The sequence below is a fragment of the Dendropsophus ebraccatus genome, chromosome 6 (genome assembly GCF_027789765.1).
Source record: "Dendropsophus ebraccatus isolate aDenEbr1 chromosome 6, aDenEbr1.pat, whole genome shotgun sequence".
Taxonomy (NCBI): Eukaryota; Metazoa; Chordata; class Amphibia; order Anura; family Hylidae; genus Dendropsophus; species Dendropsophus ebraccatus.
Genome location: NC_091459.1, coordinates 133,024,693 through 133,045,214, shown reverse-complemented (window position 1 = coordinate 133,045,214; position 20,522 = coordinate 133,024,693). Strand labels below are relative to the sequence as shown.

The following is a 20,522-nucleotide window of genomic DNA, read 5'->3' as shown; positions in this document are numbered from 1 at the left end:
CTATTTTGAAAAAAGCCGAAAGGTTCATGAATGTGAGCTCTTGACTAAATGAAAGCTACATTTTAACTCATATTATTCGCGAAATGAGATTCTCGCCTCTGTTAAAAATTCTTCGACTTGGCATCTAACATTGCTGTTTTATTTGGCACGCGAGGAGCTTTTGCTTGTTTTCAATGATTATGTGAGATCTGGGACTCTTTTTTGTGACACCGGCTATTGAGTCTTATAGCTGAGTGGCATCTAGGAGAAAGATATTCATGACTTTTCATTCTTGGACATCCCCTTTAATAAAATATGTAGGTGGATACATTACTGCCCCTTTTCTCACTCAAATAATCGCATTGCATCCTTGGTCTATTGCGCTTCTACTGGATGGTTCACGCCATAGGACTTATTTATATCAACACCTTAAAAAAAGCTAATTGTCTTAGCCTTCAGGATGTTTTTGTGGGTTTTTTTCATCACCACATTCTGTGAGAATAACTTTTTTTTATGGGGGCGGTGGGGGCTTATTTTTACAAGATGATGATAATGATGATGAGCTTTTTTTTTCTTTTTCTTTTACTTTCTTTTATAGTTTACACAAACATCGGGATTTTACAAGTTCGATCAAACTCACACCTTCTCAAACCTTCAGCATTCCCCGATGCCTTCCCATTCCATGGGGAAGGTGGAGACTTCCCGAGTACTGCCTGAAAAACAGGGATACTGCCTAGGTAATAGGCTGTATCACCGTTTTCCAGGTGGTACTCGGGCAGTGATTACCTTAACCCAAGGAACGGGAAGGCATCGGGAATCAAATGCTGAAGGTTCGAGTTCGATCGAACCATCAAAATCTCGATGTTCGATCATCTCTACTAGGGAACTTAAAGGAGAAATCTGGCTATTTGAACATTTTCACAGCCACCAGGGGTGGGGAGAACATAATAAACAATCATTACTTACCACTCTCCCCTTGCCCGCAAAGAATCGGTTCACAGGCCCCGGGGCCCCAGCCCGAAGGCATTTCCACTGGAGTTCTGATTACATTGGGACTTGCGAAAAAGGCCTGTCCCTGGAGATGGATTGCACGCTTAGCCAAGCAGTCACTTTGGCAGTGTCTCGCCCCAGTCACTGACTGGCTGAGCAGACAGGCGGTCAACCCAGATCAGCAATACATCGCTGGAGAATCATGGGGAGAGGTTAGTTGGGATCTCCATTGTTAAATCGCTAGACTTCTCCTTTAACTTTGCAATCTTCTGATCACTGCTATAAAACAATACAATAAATATCAATTGCAGTGTAGTATTATTATTATTATTATTATTATTATTATTATTATTACTATCATTATGTGTCAGTTGCTAATAAGCAATAAAAGATGGGGAACACAAGGGCTTTTGTGAGGGTTCTGGTTTCCATGATAACTAAGAGGCACCCCACAATCATAATTTTGATGTGTGACAGATGAAGCCCCTTATATTAAATTAGGATGTCTGCTCCCCTACTTGTGCCATTACCATGAAGTCATAGTATCATTATGATGAATAATTTGCTGTGACATATAGTATTATTACGTCATTGGGAGGGAAGGGGCTAAAGGGGTTTTCCGATTTAAACTTATTTGTCCCCTATCCACAGTATAGGAGAAAAGTAATAAATTGAGTGGGTGGGGCGGGTACGACCTTCGTGCCTCCCCTGGTGATTTTCAGATCAGCCACCGGCTTCTTTGTTTTTAACAGGGCCATGGGTCGGCACATGAACCGCAGCTCTATTAATTCTCTATGGAGCCATTAGAAAGAGCTGAGTACCATACTTCAACGGCTCCATAGAGAATAAATAGAGCTGCGGGTCCTGTAGACCGGTTGCTCTATTTAAAACAAGGGAGCGGGGGGCAATCTCTAACTTGTCCCCTATCCTGTGGGTAGGGGACAAGTAAGTGTTAAATACTGTGAATACTAGTTCATGGCGTAAGAATATGTTTCTTTGGTTGACAGAATGACACAGACCATCTACAGCATGGCAGTGGTACGATATGCACTACAGACAGATATTACCCTGAGTGCTGATTGTTTTTAGAGATATGCATTTAGAGATACCGTACAGTAAGTCTATTGAAAATTGGAACTATAGACTTTTTTCTATTAGCTTTTATGGGAGAGTTATCTAGGCATGCTCTGTGATCTGTGCAGAGGTCATTGTGCACAGAGGCTAAGCTCTGGCTGTTGCCTATTGTTATGATCTGCTCCCACCTTATCTATACACTGTTGTCACCTTTCACTGTAGTCCTACTTGCAATCATAAAGAGTAGAATAATGAGAAAGAAGTTTTTTATAGTGCCAAGGCATTAACTGCTGGAAATCCACCCCTCCCCTACACTTTTTTTTTTTTTTTTTTGCTTATATGGATATGCTCTTTTCAGGCAGTCTAGCATCTCACCATGTATCTTCTTTATATACAGTATGTTTTGGGAAAACTGATGCATTGTATATTAGTTAAATCTTAAACCATGTATTTGGGTCCTTTTCTATTTCTCTTTCTTTGGGGAACATTTATGAAGGCTGCGCCACTGGTGTGCACCAGGTAGAAGGGGCAGATTCACCCCTTCTCCCTGGGGTACGTCAGCTGTACCCCCCACCCGCCCATTGTCCGGTGTAAGAGTATGACGGTCTTCAAAAATGTCCCCATTTGTGTCTACGTAGTGGGTATTCCCCCTCTGGTGGGCTGCTACCGATCCATTCTAACCAGTCGGGCATCTCCTCCTTACTGCTTTTCTTACCCTCTCACAGCACAATCTCACAAAAGCTGAGAGACTGCAGCTGCATTCCCCCCATCTCCCTCTCTAATATTTCCAGAATTACTGTAGCCTGATATTTCCAGAGAGCCCATGGACAGGGAAAATAAAACAATAGGCTGCTTGAAGGTGAGCAAGATGCCCCTATCCCTAAGGGCGGGTTCACACTACGGAATTCTTGCGGACAATGTCCACGGAATTCCGTCAGCTGTCCGCCCGCACGGCACACGCTTTTCCGCCGGCATTAAAAGAAGTAGGATAGTTGATCCCTGTCCTAATAGGAGGTAATGAAAAAGTGTTTACAGTGCTATGTATAAGAATAGTAGCGTCTAGGGATTGACAAATAGACCAGTATATGGTTTGTCTAAGTGTAGATATTTAGAGAGCTGTTCACACAAGAGCAATGAGAAATCAACCAGTGCGTACTGGTTGATTTCTCATTGCTCTTGTGTGAACAGCGCTCTAACTATCTACACTTAGACAAACCATATACTGGTCAATTTGTCAATCCCTAGACGCTACTATTCTTATACATAGCACTGTATATATTATCACCCTATTCTTTGTAGTTACTATTAAAAGATGAAATAAAAGCTAAGTTTTAATCCTATTGGGAAACCGGTAATCATTGCCTATGGCAACAACATGTAGGCATTAAAAGAAGTGACATGACACTTCTTTCAGCGTATAGCGGAATACGCTGGCCCATAGAATGGTGTCTATGGGGCCGGCGGAAAGGCGCCCAGATGTGCGGGCGGACAGCTGACGGAATTCCGCGGACATTGTCCGCGAGAATTTCGTAGTGTGAACCCGCCCTATGGGTCATAAAATTGTATTGTGTTCATGAGCTACTACTGGTTTATGCAAAACAATAAATTAGTCTGCTAAATTAGTAGTTGGCTATTGTTTTTCGCTGAAATACATTCATAGACATCAATGTTTTAAAAGGGTTTTCCCCAGAAACAAAGTGATCCTGTATTGACCTGGGATTAGGGTTCCTATGTCCCCATTTGAACAGATTGGCAGATAGTAGAGATGAGAGAAGCAGACAGAAATTCGCTTCGTGAGCTTTGGAAATTTTCGGTCAAACCCATTTGCAAGATTTGCAAATCAAATCTTAACTAATTTCATTAAAACAGTCAAAACAATAGTAGCTACAATACTGAGACTATTACAGAAGCATGAATTTGTTTAAGCATGTTGTTGTAAAAATGTCAAAAATTGGAAAATTTTAATTGAAAAAAAAAAAATTCAGCCAGTCAGTCATGCAATTTCGGCCATTTCTCTCCTCTCTGTCCCTATATCTTTCTGTTAGTCTCTCCCTGCTCTGCTGTAACTGCCTGCTGCCATCCTGCTCTTTCCTCCACACACAGCCGACTGGCCGCCTCCATTACCGAACCTCCTTATATAGAGGGGGAGGGGCTGACATCACAGAGGGGCCTGTAGCTGATTGGACAGGCGTTAGGGATGGTGGTTAATCCCTTTCTCCCACCCAGTGACGCTTCAGACAGCATGTGTGGCCGCCATTTTTCTTAACCAATCCGAGTGAATTCACTTCGCAGAACAAAGGGAATTCATAACTCGATTTGCAGTGAATCTTGATTCGCCAGATTTACTTCGCAGATAGGTGACATTTTATCGGAAAGCTACCTCCATTGGTCTCATACACTTTGGAGAGGCAGCAATACATACCCATTCGCTGCTACATTCAATTTGAGGACATAGGACCCCCATTCTCAAGAACTGTGGGGGTCTTAGTTGTGAACTTATTACTAATGATATGGAGAAGTGATATACGTTGTTTCTGTGGAAACCCAACCAAAGCCAAAGCTCACATGAACAAGCCATTAGAGTCTTATTCGATCTTCTTAAACACTATAACTGAACAAATATGAAAGCCTTCCAGGGCACAAGGAATTGGATGGAATTAAAGGCCTCTGTGTAAAAAAAAATTGCTATTTCTATCTTTAAATAGCTGCCACTTAATGGCATGACCCAGGGCTTTCTTGTATATAATACATCTGTTCCTTAAATATAATCCTGGATCATGTAACACATGGTTGAATGACTCAAGATGAGCTGAAATACTGAAAATATATTAGGCACCGATGTAACATTTTACCCACTTGCCCCTAAAATTCATTCCAAAGGGATGGGTCCCAGAGGACCGAATATAACTGAAACATTTGGAGAGATTTATAATCATATAGTGAAAGATCTTAGGAGCACCAAGAATTGTAGTGATGAATTTTCTTGAAGAGTTAGGTTCTCAATAGAAATGAACACCACTGGAACATGCTCGAGCCCAATGGTTTTCCATTTAAAGTGTCACTGTCATTTAATTTTTATTTTTTTCAGAAATCAATAGTACAGGCTATTTTAAGAAACTTTATAATTGGGTTTATTAGCTGAAAAATTCATTTTTATCATGAAAAAACAGTTTGAAGCTCTCCCCCCTGTCTTTATGATTTTTTATGGAGAGGGGAAGGGTGGAGGGAGATGAGGCACTAAAACAGTTAAAGGAGATGAGGCACCAAAACCAACAAATAGTTAATTTACAGCTACATCACCGGGCTATTTCCTCTGAAGTCAGCACTGACCCTCTGACCTCTGAAAACAGGCTTTCACACAGCTCCCACTGTGTATTTCTTTGTTCTCTGCTGGCGACTAATCTCCCTCCTCCCCCCTCCCCTCTCCATAGGTTACACAGGGCTCGACTGATGTAAAAGAGTTGAGATTTCCTGATAATGAACAGTGAATGAGAGAGAGGAGGGGGGGGGGGGGGGGCTGGGGAAAGTCTTTTTGAGCCCAATTACAATGTTTCTTACAATCGCCTGTACTATTGATTTCTTGCACTGTATCCATGTTTTCCCATACTCCCTAGGACTACATCAAACTTTTTCAGCCACCGGTATTCAGTTGCTGCTCAAGTTGTGCTCATCTCTTTTTCTCAGCCTAGAATTAGAGGTACAATATTGTGTCACAACTGTGTCTTCCAATATTTATCAGCTACCGTATGTCCTAAAGGAAGTGGTGTATTCTTTCTAGTCTGACACAGTGCTCTCTGCTGCCACCTCTGTCTATGTCAGGAACTGTCCAGAACAGTAGAGTTTTTTTTTTATTTGTTTGTTTTTTATGGGGAATTGTTACTGCTCTGGACAGTTCCTGACATGGACAAAGGTGGCTCAGAGAGCACTGTGTCAGACTGGAAAGAATACGCCACTTCCTGCAGAACATACAGCAGCTGGTAAGTACTGAAAGACCTGAAATTTTTTTTGAATCTCAGGTCTTAGGGGAAGTAAGTTGTCACCAGAGTAGCCAAGTATGCATATGTATTGGATAGATGTATGAATCGGGAGAGATAGATGAGTGTTCGGTCGACGGCTATTCAACAATTATTCTCAGAATAGAAACATCGACCTAGAGAGGAGACCACAACAAAGCAGAGAGACACAATACAGTACATAGAATAAAAGGGAATGGAAAATACACTACAAAAAAAAAAAATCAGATCTAGATCATGGATCTTTTCAAAGAGAGGTCTTCTTACATTTAGAAGACAGTGACAATTTTAAAAAATTAGACCAGTTGTCTGGAGGGGACTAGCCCAAAATAAATTATACATGCAATATATAGTAAATATTACAAGGAACAAAATATACAATACATGATAGTCGAAAACCAGACACAATAATGTCACCCTATAGTCTTACTAGCAGTCATCCTATAGCATGATCCAGGCCACTCGAATGCCAAATTCAAAAATTTACACCCAAGGTCTGAACCCAAGCGATGGCAACAATGTAAAGAATTCATTTGTATTCATTATAATTACTAAGCTTATCACGTCACATAAAGAAATCCTTGTTCTAAAATAGCATTAAAAGATTGTGTGACAGTCTGCAGCAGACAGTACATTGATAGTCTGTGCATGAAGGATAAGAGCATTCACTGCCTGCTAATCTATTCCCAGATGGAGGTGGATACAGACGAGAAACGGCATCGCACGCGCTCCAAAGGTGTTCGAGGTACGTTCCGTGCTTCACTAAATCACTCAGGGCCTCCACTCTGAGATGACCTTCATCCTGCAGAATCTCTCTTCGCAATTCATTCTGACCCTTACTTTTGCATAACCTTTTGGGTAATTTTCTATAGCAGAGGGGTACTTATGATAGATGATAAATTTTTATATATTTTCCATTCTCTCTACAGTTCCTGTGGAACCAGCCATACAAGAGCTGTTCAGGTTAGTGCTCGGAGTGTAAAATGTATCCCATTAGCAATTTAGAAAATTCAGGCCTTTTAATGGGCATAATGCACTTTCAAGTTCATCGGTGCCTTGCTCGTGCCCTGCTGCATTGATTAAATTAATTCTCTCGAGGCTTGCTAATAAAATAGATTTGGCATCGCCTCCTTTCTTTTTTAACTCCGGTTATTTGATTTGTGTCTTTCTGTCTTTTTTGCCCTCCATCTCCCTAATTTACCTTTCGGAAAGTAGTGCAGGGTTAGGTATTCCTCCAATTAACCTGTCTGGTCTGTATCTAATGCAAGGATAGTCATCCCTGTAAATCATCTGTCTGCATCGAGCCTAGGCACATCCATCTCTCATAGTCACCTGTCTGCATCCAGTCCAGGCATATCCATCCTGTTACCTCATCCGCAGTATGCATCTAAAGCAGCAAGATTTATGCAGCTAAGTTGCACACAGGAACTGGAGCCTAATCAAGTGGTTTTGGCATAGACAGACATCCCTATGACTTAGCTGTGCCTTTATGCTTGCACTTATCTACTAGAAGAATAGGCCTTTAATGGATTTAGCTCTTCAGTTGGCCATTCTGTCTCCAACACATGAATGTAGGAGATTAAGGAGTCAGGTACTTAACTTCTCTATCTACTGGAAGAATAGGCCTTTAATGGATTTAGCTGTCCAGTGTTTTACTTTTTGGGTGTCTACAGGTACAGATGTGTCCATCCTTACCTTTCCTCTTAAGTTGTCTATACAACCAATACTAAAGTTGGCCAACAGTTGGCCATTCTGTCTCCAACACATGAATGTAGGGGATTAAGGAGTCAGGTACTTAACTTCTCTATCTACTGGAATAATAGGCCTTTAATGGATTTAGCTGTTTAGTGTTTTACTTTTTGGGTGTCTACAGGTACAGATGTGTCCATCCTTACCTTTCCGTTTCAGGTGTCTATACACCTAATGCTAAAGTTTGGCCAACATTATAAGGTGTATGGGGCTTACATTCTTTCTCCAACAGATGAATTTGGGGGGGTCGAGGAGGCATTCTTGCTGGATTTTTGCCACCCATCCCCTTTGGTTTGAGAGGAATAAGTCAGCACCAAGCTGTCTGGCTACTGCTTACAGCCCATCCCAAAAGAGAATACATGAACATTTGGCCATACCGAACAGTCACATGTACAGGGAATACGGGAGAGGTAACTGTTGGCTCAAAGTTATTGAAAATGTATGGTCCCACCTTTAGCTTGAAACACCAGAGAGACAAATTTTTGGATTTGTATCATGAGAAGCTGCAGTTCTTACCCTAATTCATGGATAGGTAAGGATGGACACATCTGTAGCATATGCATGGGTTTCTGCTTTACAACTTGATCAAGCGTAGACTCTATGGGTAAGGAGAACTTAGTTATGCTGTATTCCACATGGAGCATATTATGAGCTAACACTTTTGAAAAAAACAAAAAGGGTTTTTGATCCGGCAACAGAAACCACGGGCTATAATAAAATGTCATAAAATTATGTATGCTCAGTTCTGCTCGGCTGACTGGATTTCACTGCGTCGTTTTTGAACAGACGGCGCATTTAAGTACCTGATACCTTCAAGATCTACGAACTTGATTCCAGTGGAAGACAGCATATGTGAATCCTTGGAGAAATAAAATTGGAATACGTTCAAATTCCCCTGTTAGGTCTTCATTCACTTATAAGACCTATAGATACCAAACGTGGTGTTTATTAAAGGAGAGAAGAGCATTGTAATTGAAATTATGAAAAAGAAGAAAACATGGTTTTATGGAAAGAAGAACTGTGTATGTGTGAGGTCTTTTTAAGATGGCCTAAGCCTCTTTCCTAGATGGCGAGTGATCAGCCACCACACAACATTTGACTAAAGGTGCCAATACACCTTATGGCTGGGTTCACACTACGTATATCTCAGTCAGTATTGTGGTCCTCATATTGCAACCAAAACCAGGAGTGGATTGAAAACAAAGAAAGGATCTGTTCACACAATGTTGTAATTGAGTGGATGGCCACCATTTAATGGCAGATGTTTGCTGTTATTTTAAAACAACGGCTGTTATATTTAAATAATGGCAGTTATTTACTGTTATATGACGGCCATCCACTCAATTTCAACATTGTGTGAACAGAGCCTTTCTGTGTTTTTAATCCACTCTTGGTTTTGGTTGCAATATGAGGACCACAATACTGACTGAAATATACGTAGTGTGAACCCAGCCTAAAGTTGGCAGAACCTTCTGCCAACAGTGGATTTGGCCAACAGTGTAAGGTGCACAGGGTCTCTTGACTCTCCACAGATATAATTGTTGGTCGAACAATTTTTCAGCCAACAGTTATTAAAAATGTAGGGACATCTTGAGACATCTATGTCTTCCATATGTAGTCTGCTCATTAAGCCAATAAAAATGGTATCGAGCATCTACAATTCTTATAATTACAGATAGCTAAAACTTTACAAAACTCTTATGGTCATTATATCACACTTCATAGGAAATTGGTCCAGCTTGGGGAAATCTGTTAAACTGTTTCTCCGAACTCGAACATTTAATTCCCCACAGCTGCAGAAGTTGGATGCCGCCCTAGGGAGACCTGGAAAACATGGATACAGCCATAGGTTCAATTGCTGAGTGTTTGGGTTCTGAGTACTTTGCTGAACACAAACAATTTAACAGGTTCGCCCTACACTACTTACAAGGTCTTATTGGTTCCTTGTACTGTTGGGTGAAATTAATAGTTTTTTTTAAATACTAAAAGACAGCAAAAATGTCACTGTATATATTCAGACCCTAAGGGCGCCCAAGGCCCTATCATTTTCAGACTTCAGACCATGGTATCCTTTGACATATCTACAGATTTTCCATTCTTTTGCCATAAACCCAACCCTCTTGTCTACATACAATGAAGCAGAGTTATCCATTGACTCCATCTGTTTGATTAATGTTGTGTAGCGCAGTAAAACCCACGTTTATGCATTGAATGTAAAGATCTCCGTCCTTGTCATTCATCTGTTGAGTAATGGCTACTAACATGCCCTACTATATGCTAAAACATACACTTATTGCTTAGGTGTGGTCTAGTCTTTTTTTCCAAACATAGCACCGACCATTTTTATCCCTTGTTCCTTTCTACAGCTGTCCTACTCCTGGTTGCGATGGGAGTGGCCATGTTAGTGGTAAATATGCAAGACATAGAAGGTAATTATAAAATATATACTGGTAAAATTTGTCATTGTATTTTTTTTTTAGTGGTGCCACTGAATTTTTACATGATGTCTATGTACAGTGCATGGTACATGTTTACTAGAAAAGTTGAGTACCCATGATTAAATTTGTATGTTACTTTACTGCGACTGTCTACCTCCAAATTTACCACAGGTGCTAATAATACCCTGTTTCCCTAAAAAAAGACACCCCTTGAAAATTAGACCTAGTAGAGGGTTTGTCGGCATTGTCCCACACCTTCACTGTCTGTTGCAGAGAAGCTGCATGCAGGACATGAAGACCATCACCTGTCGCCAACACTGATGTTCCCTTCTGCAGCCGTCACTTATCAATGTGCAGGCAAGGCATCAAGAGGCCCATCACCTGCCACCATCCTTGTTGTCCCCTACCGCCAGATGTAGAGCTGCACACAGTCTGCTGCCATACCGCACAATGTCCCTGCTGTGCTGTATGAGTGTGCTGTGAGGAGCTCCCCCTGGTGGCCGGAAGCTGCCGTACACTCTGTCCTTGCTGTACATGTGACATGTGACTTCTTCTTCATGGAAAAAAGACATCACCTGAAAATAACACCTAGCGCATCTTTGGGAGCGAAAATTAATATAAGACACTGTCTTTTTTTCAGGGAAACATGGTATGAAATAACAGAACATAACATGATACCTTAAAGGGGTTTAACCAGGAAGATAAATAGGTTTAAAGTGATGTATTATGTGAAATCAAACATATTTGAAATGTACAAGCATTTCTGAAAATTTACTAAGACATATATGCTTATCCTCCATATGCGTGATTTTTTTCTCAAGCATGCTTAGTTCAACCTTGAGTGAAAACCTCTTTAATTCAGGTTATGTCAAGTATTGATTATGGGACTGTACTGCCCATCAGAACTGGGTCTCCACCAACAAAAACTACTGGTCAGAAAAACTAAATAATGGCTCGTCGACAGTCTCTATGTCCTCAATTCATTAAAATTTTAACTTATTGCTTTAATGTGGGGTGGAGAAGTAATAATTACTAGGATTGGCTCAAAAAAAAACCCCATTAAAATGGTTGTTCTGTTGTCCTGTGCCTAAAATAGAATCTGTGTTATCTGTCTTGTATTCAATAAATTCATTGTATAATCAATTCAATAGACATTCAATAGATTATATATCCTTATTGTAGGAGTGCATATAGTTAAATGTGATGCTGTATTTGACAGGGTGATGAGTCAAGGGCTGCCCGCCCTGTAAATCACTGTTCTGGCTGGAGGCAGTATTATACCTCCAGCCACAAGAGGCCGCTCTCTCCCCAGAGCTTTGGCACACAATCAGAGCCACAGTGGAGCTGGAGAGCACCGCTGCTGCCCTGCTTTTATTGTTTGTTTGTTTTTTTCTTTCTGTTTTTACGGTCGGGAAACACTGATGGTCTTCTAAAGCCTCCTAAATGGCTTACTGATCAGTATTTCCTGACTGTAAAAATGGCAATGGATGTGTGCAGAAGGCCTTTGACTGAAGACAGAAAAAAAAGTGGTATAGGAAGGAAGAAGGGAAAAAGACAAATGTAATAATTACTGATAGTATTTTCAATCTTCTCCATTTTTGTGGATGTGTTGTGTGCATTGGTTATGTATTGTTACATCGATGGTATACTGTATCTTTATGTTTCTTTTCAGTATTCACACTATGCTTTCCATTCAGTCTATTTAATAATATCCCTATATTTTCTACCTTCATATTGTCCTCATTGAATACATGATGTATGCCAGATGTATGTGTTCTGAATATTGTGTGCTAGAATGAATGAATGAATGAATGAATGAATGAGCTTTTCTTAGGTACACTATTTATAGATCATTAGAGTAAATGCTACTCTTCATATATCCTTCAAGATGCTAAATCTTATATATTAGAAAGTAATGGCGTAAAGGAGTAGGTACTACCTTCAGATATCCCTTATATATATCATGAAGAGATTTCTTGATGTGATTTGCTATCACAATTTCCTTGTTGAGCTTGGGTTGGAAAGGCTCCTGATATGGCTTATAATTATTATTATTATTATTATTATTATTTTAGTTAGCGTTACTTTCTTTAATTTTTTTATTTTTTTTGTGTTTGTTGGCAACTCGAATGTCAAGCCCATAATAATAGAGATAACAATTCTGATATTTATATATCGCCAACCTATGTACAGAAATAGTTGTTACTCACCACAGTTCCATCCCCCAGCCGGAGCTCGCAATCCAAAACAGTATCAGTATGTTTTGGAGGAAGCCAAAGTAAACATAGGAAGGATATACAGACTCATTGCAGATGTTGTCCTCAGTGGGATTTGAACTCAGGGCACCAATGTCAACCAATAAGCTAAGATGCTAGCATGGAAATTGTATTGATATATTGTTATTAAAGGCCCATTTAAAGTTCAAATCAGATTTGGTAGAAAAAAAAAAGTTCTTTTCAGGCTAAACAATAGACGCCTTGATAGAACCCACTGGACATCAATGGGATCTGTCGGGGGCCAGTGATGCCTGGCACTCCCATGTGGATGGGCTGTATGCCAGCCTACCAATCAGGAAAAACAAAGGAGCCGGATCAAGGATGGATAGGGGAACAAAGAGAGTAATTTTTGAACGTGGTCCCTTTATGACGTCAATCCCACATGATGGTCCCATCATCCCATAAGAACACTTATCATCTATGCATTTGTGCCACATATGATACGGTGTCTGGTGTCACCCTTCATCGTAACCCTGTATGGGATAAAAAGAGGAGAAGTTTTCTCTACCGAATAGGAAGGGCAAGCTTATTATTAGGCTTAGTGGCCAGATAGAAAACTGCAAGATTTCAGGATTATCTAAAATTTAGATAGTAAAATAGAAAATTAGGAGAGGAAAAAAAATGTAAAACTATGTTAAACATAAAAACTTCATTTAAACAATAGGTCATTTTCCGATGACACATTCCCTTTAAGCTATGCCTCAATGTGTAATCAAAAGTTAGAGTGGAACCGACAGTACATACCTAAGGAGATGTAAACACGAAATACAGTCCTGGTTATCAGGAAAGGATTAAAGCTAGACTAGACCTTCCTCCGGGGGCTTCTGGGTATAGATGAAAGAATATATGGAATGTCTACAGAATTAGTAAACACGTCTATTGTACTTGTGCTGTGGGGGAGTGAGATAAGATACAGTGAATTTCTATGCCGCCTCTCCAGAATCGGAAATTGGGTTGCAGCACACTTGTACAATCACTTCCAGGCAGTAGCTCATAAAATGAAGGTAATTAATGGAGCAATTACATTGTACAAAAGCAGAAAAAATAGAAACCTTCCATGCGCTAGGGTGAACGTAGAAAACAGAACGGGCAAAACATAGTTAAAAGGCTTCTGCACATAGCTTTGCTGCAAAATAACTTTATGAGGGCAAACTTTATTGTCAAGCAAGGGGATTGAAGCAATGCCAGGAGCGCAGTCATAACGAGAGCTCCCCCCACTGCTAGCGACCTTTCGTCTGGATATGCTCTCATTATCTGATACCCATTATCTCGGCAGAATGTTTTAAAGTACCGTGTCACAATTTATTTTTGGTTCTGACATAATGTCTTGTGGTGTTAATAATCCAAAATGTATCTTTAATGTTGATAAGAAGAACTGCCGAAGAGAAGGAGGAAGAATGCACCGAGGCCAGGGAGCTCTCCACGAGGCAGGAATCAGTCAATGCTAAGCAATTAGCCATTAGGATAATGTGTGGGGTAGAAGGTGGCGTGTATGTATTTGTAGCCTTTATATTACTTTTAAACTATGCAGAATTGTACTGAGAGAGAGGTTTTTTTTTTTTTTTTTCAGGTTCAGATCCCAATTTGGATTTCGAGGTGCCCTCATTGCCCTGGGATTTCCCATGAGAGTATGTACAGGAGTAAGGACTGCAAGAGTCCCTGCTCCTGTATAGTACACTAAGCCGCATAACACATTGTCTGAGCTAAGTGTAGAGTGCCCGGCTCACCAAGTGTACTCAGTGTAAGGGCCCTATTCCATGGAACGATTATCGGCCGTATTCGTTCATGTCAGCTGATCGTTGCAGTCGTTTGTTTTTCAACATGTTAAAAAAACAAATGACTCATACAGCAACAATACGCTGCCGTCGTTCCATGGAATAGGAGCGGCGGCAGCAGACCGCTGCTGTATGCTATGGGCTGCCCAGACGATCTAGTGATCACATAGGCAGCCCCCCCGCAGCTCCCTGCGCCCCCCCCCCCCCCCCCCCGGCAGCATGCAGGGAACGAGGAGCAAACAAGTCGGCATGTGGAAGAGGGGCTTTAGTTACAATACTTACAACACACTTACTCCCTGGCCACTCACTGTACAGGAACAGGAACTACCATCAAGTAGGCAGGAGTCCCTGCTCCTGTACAGTACACTGAGCAGCAGTACACATTGTCTCAGCTAAGTGTAAAGTGCCTGGCTCACCAAGTGTACTGAGTGTAAGCTAAGATATATACAACATACTCACTCCCTGGCCACACGCTATATGGGAACAGGAACTACCATCAAAGGCAGGAGTCCCTGCTCCTGTACAGTCCACATTGCCTGGGGAAAGTGTATAGAGCTCAGCTCTTGGCTGGGTTCACACACTGTATACTTCAGGCTGTATTTGGTCCTCAAGTCAGGTCCTCATAGCAACCAAAACCAGGAGTGGATTGAAAACACAGAAAGGATCTGTTCACACAGTGTTGAAATTGAGTGGATGGCCGTCATATAACGGTAAATAACTGCCATTATTTCAATATAACAGCCGTTGTTTTAAAATAACAGCAAAAATTTGCCATTAAATGACGGCCATCCACTCAATTACAACATTATGTGAACATAGCCTTTCTGTGTTTTCAATCCACTCCTGGTTTTGGTTGCTATACAGCCTCACAAATACAGCCTCAAATATACATAGTGTGAACCCAGCCTTAAAATGTATTGCCTATAGTTGTAGATGCAACACTATTTAAAGAGGTCACAACGGAAAGGGAGCTGTGGTCAAATATGCTGTGTCTTGTTTATTAGAATTTATTAGAATCCTTGCAACATTTCGACAGTAGAGTCTATCAAGAATGGTGCTTTATAAAGGCTCTACTGCCGAAACGTTGTAGTTTGAGGATTTTAATAAAAAAGACACAACATATTTTGACCAGAGCTCAATTTCCTCTGTGACCTCATAGTGGGGTGTTGTATGGATCTAGACTGGCAATTCAGGTGGCTACTTACGGTGTGGATGGTGACCCAGTGCTAGCTCCATTCTGTTGGTGTTAAGTGTATATGCATTTAGCATCCTCACTTACTCCCTGGGCCACTTTGATAAGTGTTCCTTCTTCTGCATGAGCAAATCATCCAGAATAAAGGATAGAAATTTCAGATTTTAAGAAATCCTATTTTTTTGTGTGAATTTTCTTAATTGGAGATGATTATGCTGAAGTAGGTTTCAATACTTTTTTGGTTGTATTCTCAGCAAATATACTTGATTTGTTACTATGTAAACAGTGCTGTCTCCGGAATGTAATTCCTCAATCTCTCACTCTTTAGTCATCATCACTATCAGCAGCAGTTTACTGCTTAGACCAGGGCTACTTTTGTGATGTAACCCCTTATTATGCTGCTGTTTTTTTTATGCTGACTTAGCATTTTGCATCTTGTGTAACCCCCCCCCCCCTCCTTTATACTGTACATGCCATGTATAATAGTGTACTGTAAATGAAGTCTTGGATTAATCAAGTCTTAGATACCCCCCGAAATATTCAGACGCTGTGTTTATAATATATTAGAATCCAAAAATCCAGCCAACATGGATAACAGGACTTTATTTTTGGATTTTAATATGCGATAAATGAATGAAGGTTTTACTGGACTGTAAGTGCTGGACATCTTTTCTCTAATACTGGGGCTAATTTGGGCTGAGAAACTCATCAGCTTTTCCCAGTGCACTCAAAATCAAGCCAGAAATGGTGAGCTAGACGTATTGTATATCGTCCACCAGTGCAGTGCCATCTTCAGTGCATTTTCTTCACGAGAGTTTGTGAATTAGTAAGGGAAAGGAAGTCCAGGTGTTAACACTGCTGACAAATAGCAGGTCTTTGGTCCCGCCACCCTAAAAATGGAGAGAATTAAAAATAGCTGTGTGCCAATGAGGATACTCTCAGGAGCTCCATAATAGCAGTAAGAGCCTTGTCTACACTCAAAAAGATTAATGTAATAAAGTATACTTCTTAAAGTACAGGTTTGCTTTAAATCAAGTCTATGTAGTTTGTCTATGCTGTTGCGCCTTTTTTTTCTGGGATTGATTTTTCTTTGGATTTTTATGTATGTATGATGTGGGTTTGGTGGGTAAAAAAGAATAATAAGAATACATGGTTGTTGTTTATTGGTAATAAGGCTTAGAAATATATTCCAGCCATTTTGAAAGTATGGAATCCCATAGACTTTAATGCAGCTGGGTAGGTTGTTTCAGATGAAACACAGCAGGAAAACAAAGATTTGACCTGCCTCTAACTCGTAGCTTAAAAAGACAAGTTGTTTATAAAGATAAGAAGAATGGCTTTTGGTGCACTTGGCTTTAGGAATCAGCATGCCACATAACTGATTGGCTAATTTATCCATGCGCTTAAAAAATAAAGTAAGGCCCTTGAATTCATGTGTATATCTAAATTGTAGACGTCCACCGTAGTTGTTGGGTTGTTTTTGATTAGCTTGAATGTTTTTGAGTAAAATTGCACTGAAAGCTTAAAGTGTTTTTAAGGTAAAAAGTGCAAAATGGCTTGACAGCTTTAACAATAGCAAAACGTGTTTGTAAATGGTGGTGAGCTTATCAGAAGTACACCCTACGCCTGCCACAGGGGACTGAAGCTTTGTTTAGTGGATGTTGGCTTTCATGTTGCTTCAAAAAGTAAGATTACGAAAATTCTGATGCAGAATAAAGAAAAAAAAGCAAAGATGAAAGCTGAAAATTAATTGAGACCAGTTCAACACAACACAGGAGGGAGTCCCTGTTCCAGTTAATAGATTCCACAGCACCTTAAGCCACCAACGTAGGTGCCACAAAAATAATCTACAGGAGCCAAGAGTCCTGTCAAAGACAGAAGTCCTTGCTCCTGTAGGCACTAACCAGCTATCTGCTGCTAGAGTTGTCATGTATTAAGAAAGCAAAAGTCTGGGAAGAGTTTTTTTTTTCGTGTTTTCATGGGACTTTATAATAGCAGTAATGGTAAAAACTCAACTGACGTCATCATGGGTACCTAGTATTGTTGAGCAAACTTCATGAAAGTGTCCGGGTTCGGCAACTTCTCTGAACCACTTAGCATTTAAATCTCAACGTCTGGAGAAAAATTTGGCCACAGCCTATGGTCTATAGATGTTTTCCAGGCAGTCCTTGGGCTGCATTCACCTTCTCCAGACCTGGGGAGTTAAATGCCGAGCATTCCAGTTCAGAGAAGTTGACGAAACTGGATACTTTCATGAAGTTCACTCAACACTAGTACCTACTACAGCAGGAACATTATACCACAAGGTTTTCATTGGGATTTGGTTGATTACTGAAGACAATAGTCCCAACTTAAGTTCTGATACAGACTTTCTACATTCATGAACGTCATCCCACAAGTGGGCTTTCATGTGGACCTTAAGTTCACTAAAGTTTCTCCAACAGGAATCCGTGTTAGGGTCATTCTTTATTTAAAAATTTCATACCCTAGATTGATAAAAGATACAACTGCCCCAACCATTCCTGTTTTGCTCCACCACAGTAGCAGAAATGTTAAAATAACAGCAGTACTAGATCCAGAACATGGCAGAAATCAATGCGGACCGATGGACCCCATTAATTATTTTTAAGTGGGGCTCTATCTCCTAGCGCATATTAAGACTGTTTAGTATACGTTTGTACCATCTTTTAGTAGGCCTATGTTTACACCAGAAGGTGGCCCTTTATTGGCCCTATTTAAGCCATGCCTCCTTTAAGTAAGGCAATGCTAACTTTCCACTAAGCCATAACTCCTTCTCGAGCACAAACACATATCTGATGGCAGCATTATGTTATTTTGCTGTTAGTACACACCTAGGGAACAGTTTGGGGCCACAGAATAGAAGGTTTTATGCTACAGATCATGAATCAGAAAGAATTGGTATGTGAATGAATGCTTAGCCTTTTCACATGTGACATATATCCCCAGTAGACGATGCGGCCTCCATGCTCGATCAGATTGAGATCTGGGGAATTTCAAGGCTGAGTTACCACCTTGATCTCTTTGTCGTGTTCCTGATTTCTGTACAAAGCCTACAGTGTGCCCCCGGGGCATTCTCCTGCTGAGAGAGGCCACTACCATTAGCAAGTCCCGCTGCTATAAAGTGGGGGTTGGTCTGCACAATGGTTAGGTAAGGGAGTACATGTCACAGTAACATCCACATGATACCGCAAAATTACAGTAAGTCTCCATTGTGGATCTGTATTCCATATATATATATATAATATGCACTGCATGAACTTCCCCTAACATCGCTGATTATATTACCTATGCTAATGAATGCAGCTCTGGAGATTACAGGTTACATAACATTTGTTACCAACACTATGGGCTTGTTCACACTAGTGAAACCACGTGAAAATATACCTGACATATGGAGGCATATATGTGTTGTTGTTGTTGTTGATATATGGATATGGATGCAACAAAATGTAACACATTTAGGAAATACTGTATATGATAACGGAACATATGCTGTTTAATTCCATCCATTGACTTTTCCGGGCTGAATTCGGTACCGATATGGATCCATTGGAAGGTGCTCTAGATTAAAAAAAACAAAAAAACACAAAGCCTATAAAAACCCTACACAGAAAAAAAAAATAGAAATGCAAGCCCATAGTGTGGGTAACAAATGTTATGTAACCTGTATTCTCCAGAGCTGTGTTCATTAGCATAGGTAATATAATCAGCGATGTTAGGGGAAGTTCACGCCGCGCATATTCCCATCAGAGCGATATGCTGCAAAATATACAACAAAGTCTACCCTTGGATTTCTGCCTCATGGGCAACCGGCCTACTGTCCCTTTGATAAATCTCCCCCATTAATATGTGGCTTTTTACATGTATTATGCTTTCCCAATAAGAATTATGCATTGACAGGATATGCTATAGAACATATAATACTAACAAATCTCATTTTTGATACTTAACTGTCTATGAGCTGCTGTTGACGGATCTGTAAAAAAATATAGATCATTGTCAATCCGAATACGTGGATGTACGAGTCGTGTTGCCCTTGGCAAACTAGGCTATATTAAGATCCATCAACAGTAGGCCGCCTCTACGCTGCAAGAAGCCTCGTACACAGGGTTGACCTATATACCGACCTTCTTACCGTACACGCTATTACGCTTACATCTTACTTAGGAAGTGACAAAATTGCACATATCAATAAATAATACTTGGGTGTCAGCTGAGCCTGCCGGCTGCCACACGTCATCTCTTAGGTCAGTGAGGAATACCGTGGGCAAGTAACGCCAGGATCTACCTGTACTCTGGGAAATGTTCTTCACGTGAAGCCTCGATCACTGATCAGACCCTTCAGTTCCCCTGAAGAGTTAACAGTACATGCGAGAAATATGCAAATAAGGGATTTCACATCCTTCATTAGAAAATTATAGAATTTTATCTGCTTGTTGTTCCGTCCTCCTCTCCCTCTCTGTTTCGCTCTCCCTCTCTCTCTTTTTCATTTCATATACCTTTTCACCCACCAGTTTGATTGCCATGGCTGCAGCCGTGGGTGAATAATTGCCTGTCTTCACAGGAGCATGTTCTGGAGCTAAAGTCGAGTGCTTTCTTCCTGATGTATGCCTCATTTGGATTCAGCCGACAGCCTTGGGGCTGTATTATTCATGCCTTGACAGATAGCACTCACTAAAAGCATTGGAACAAGGCCAGGTACTGGCAGAGAGATAGTAAAGCATTGCAACTTGCAACCGAGAAGACTATGTATTATACCGGCAAAAAAAAAAAAAAAAAAAATCGAGAGAGGGAGAGAGAAATCCTTCTATTTCCTTTTTCTGCAGGTTTCACTGTGATGGGATAGTCATTTGCATCAAAATAAAATATTCTAAAAATAAATGCATTCTCTTCTTGGTCCATGCTTGGAAATAGAACACAATTTTCCACATTTAATTGCAAAGCTGATTTTAATTAGTGTGGCACTGCATGTGAAAAATGAAGATTCACTTGGATGCGTGTAACACATTGCAGTG

The 20,522-nt window shown here is 40.5% G+C and overlaps 1 protein-coding gene across 1 annotated transcript in view; it reads left to right on the top strand.

The window, feature by feature from the left end:
• Window positions 1-20,522, top strand: part of MYT1L (myelin transcription factor 1 like) — a 361,678-nt gene that overhangs the window by 217,842 nt on the left and 123,314 nt on the right. Inside the window, exons 5-7 of the mRNA XM_069974064.1 lie at window positions 6,747-6,801; window positions 6,986-7,019; window positions 10,172-10,234. Coding sequence (XP_069830165.1) covers window positions 6,747-6,801; window positions 6,986-7,019; window positions 10,172-10,234 — 152 coding nt within the window. The remainder of the gene's footprint in view (window positions 1-6,746; window positions 6,802-6,985; window positions 7,020-10,171; window positions 10,235-20,522) is intronic.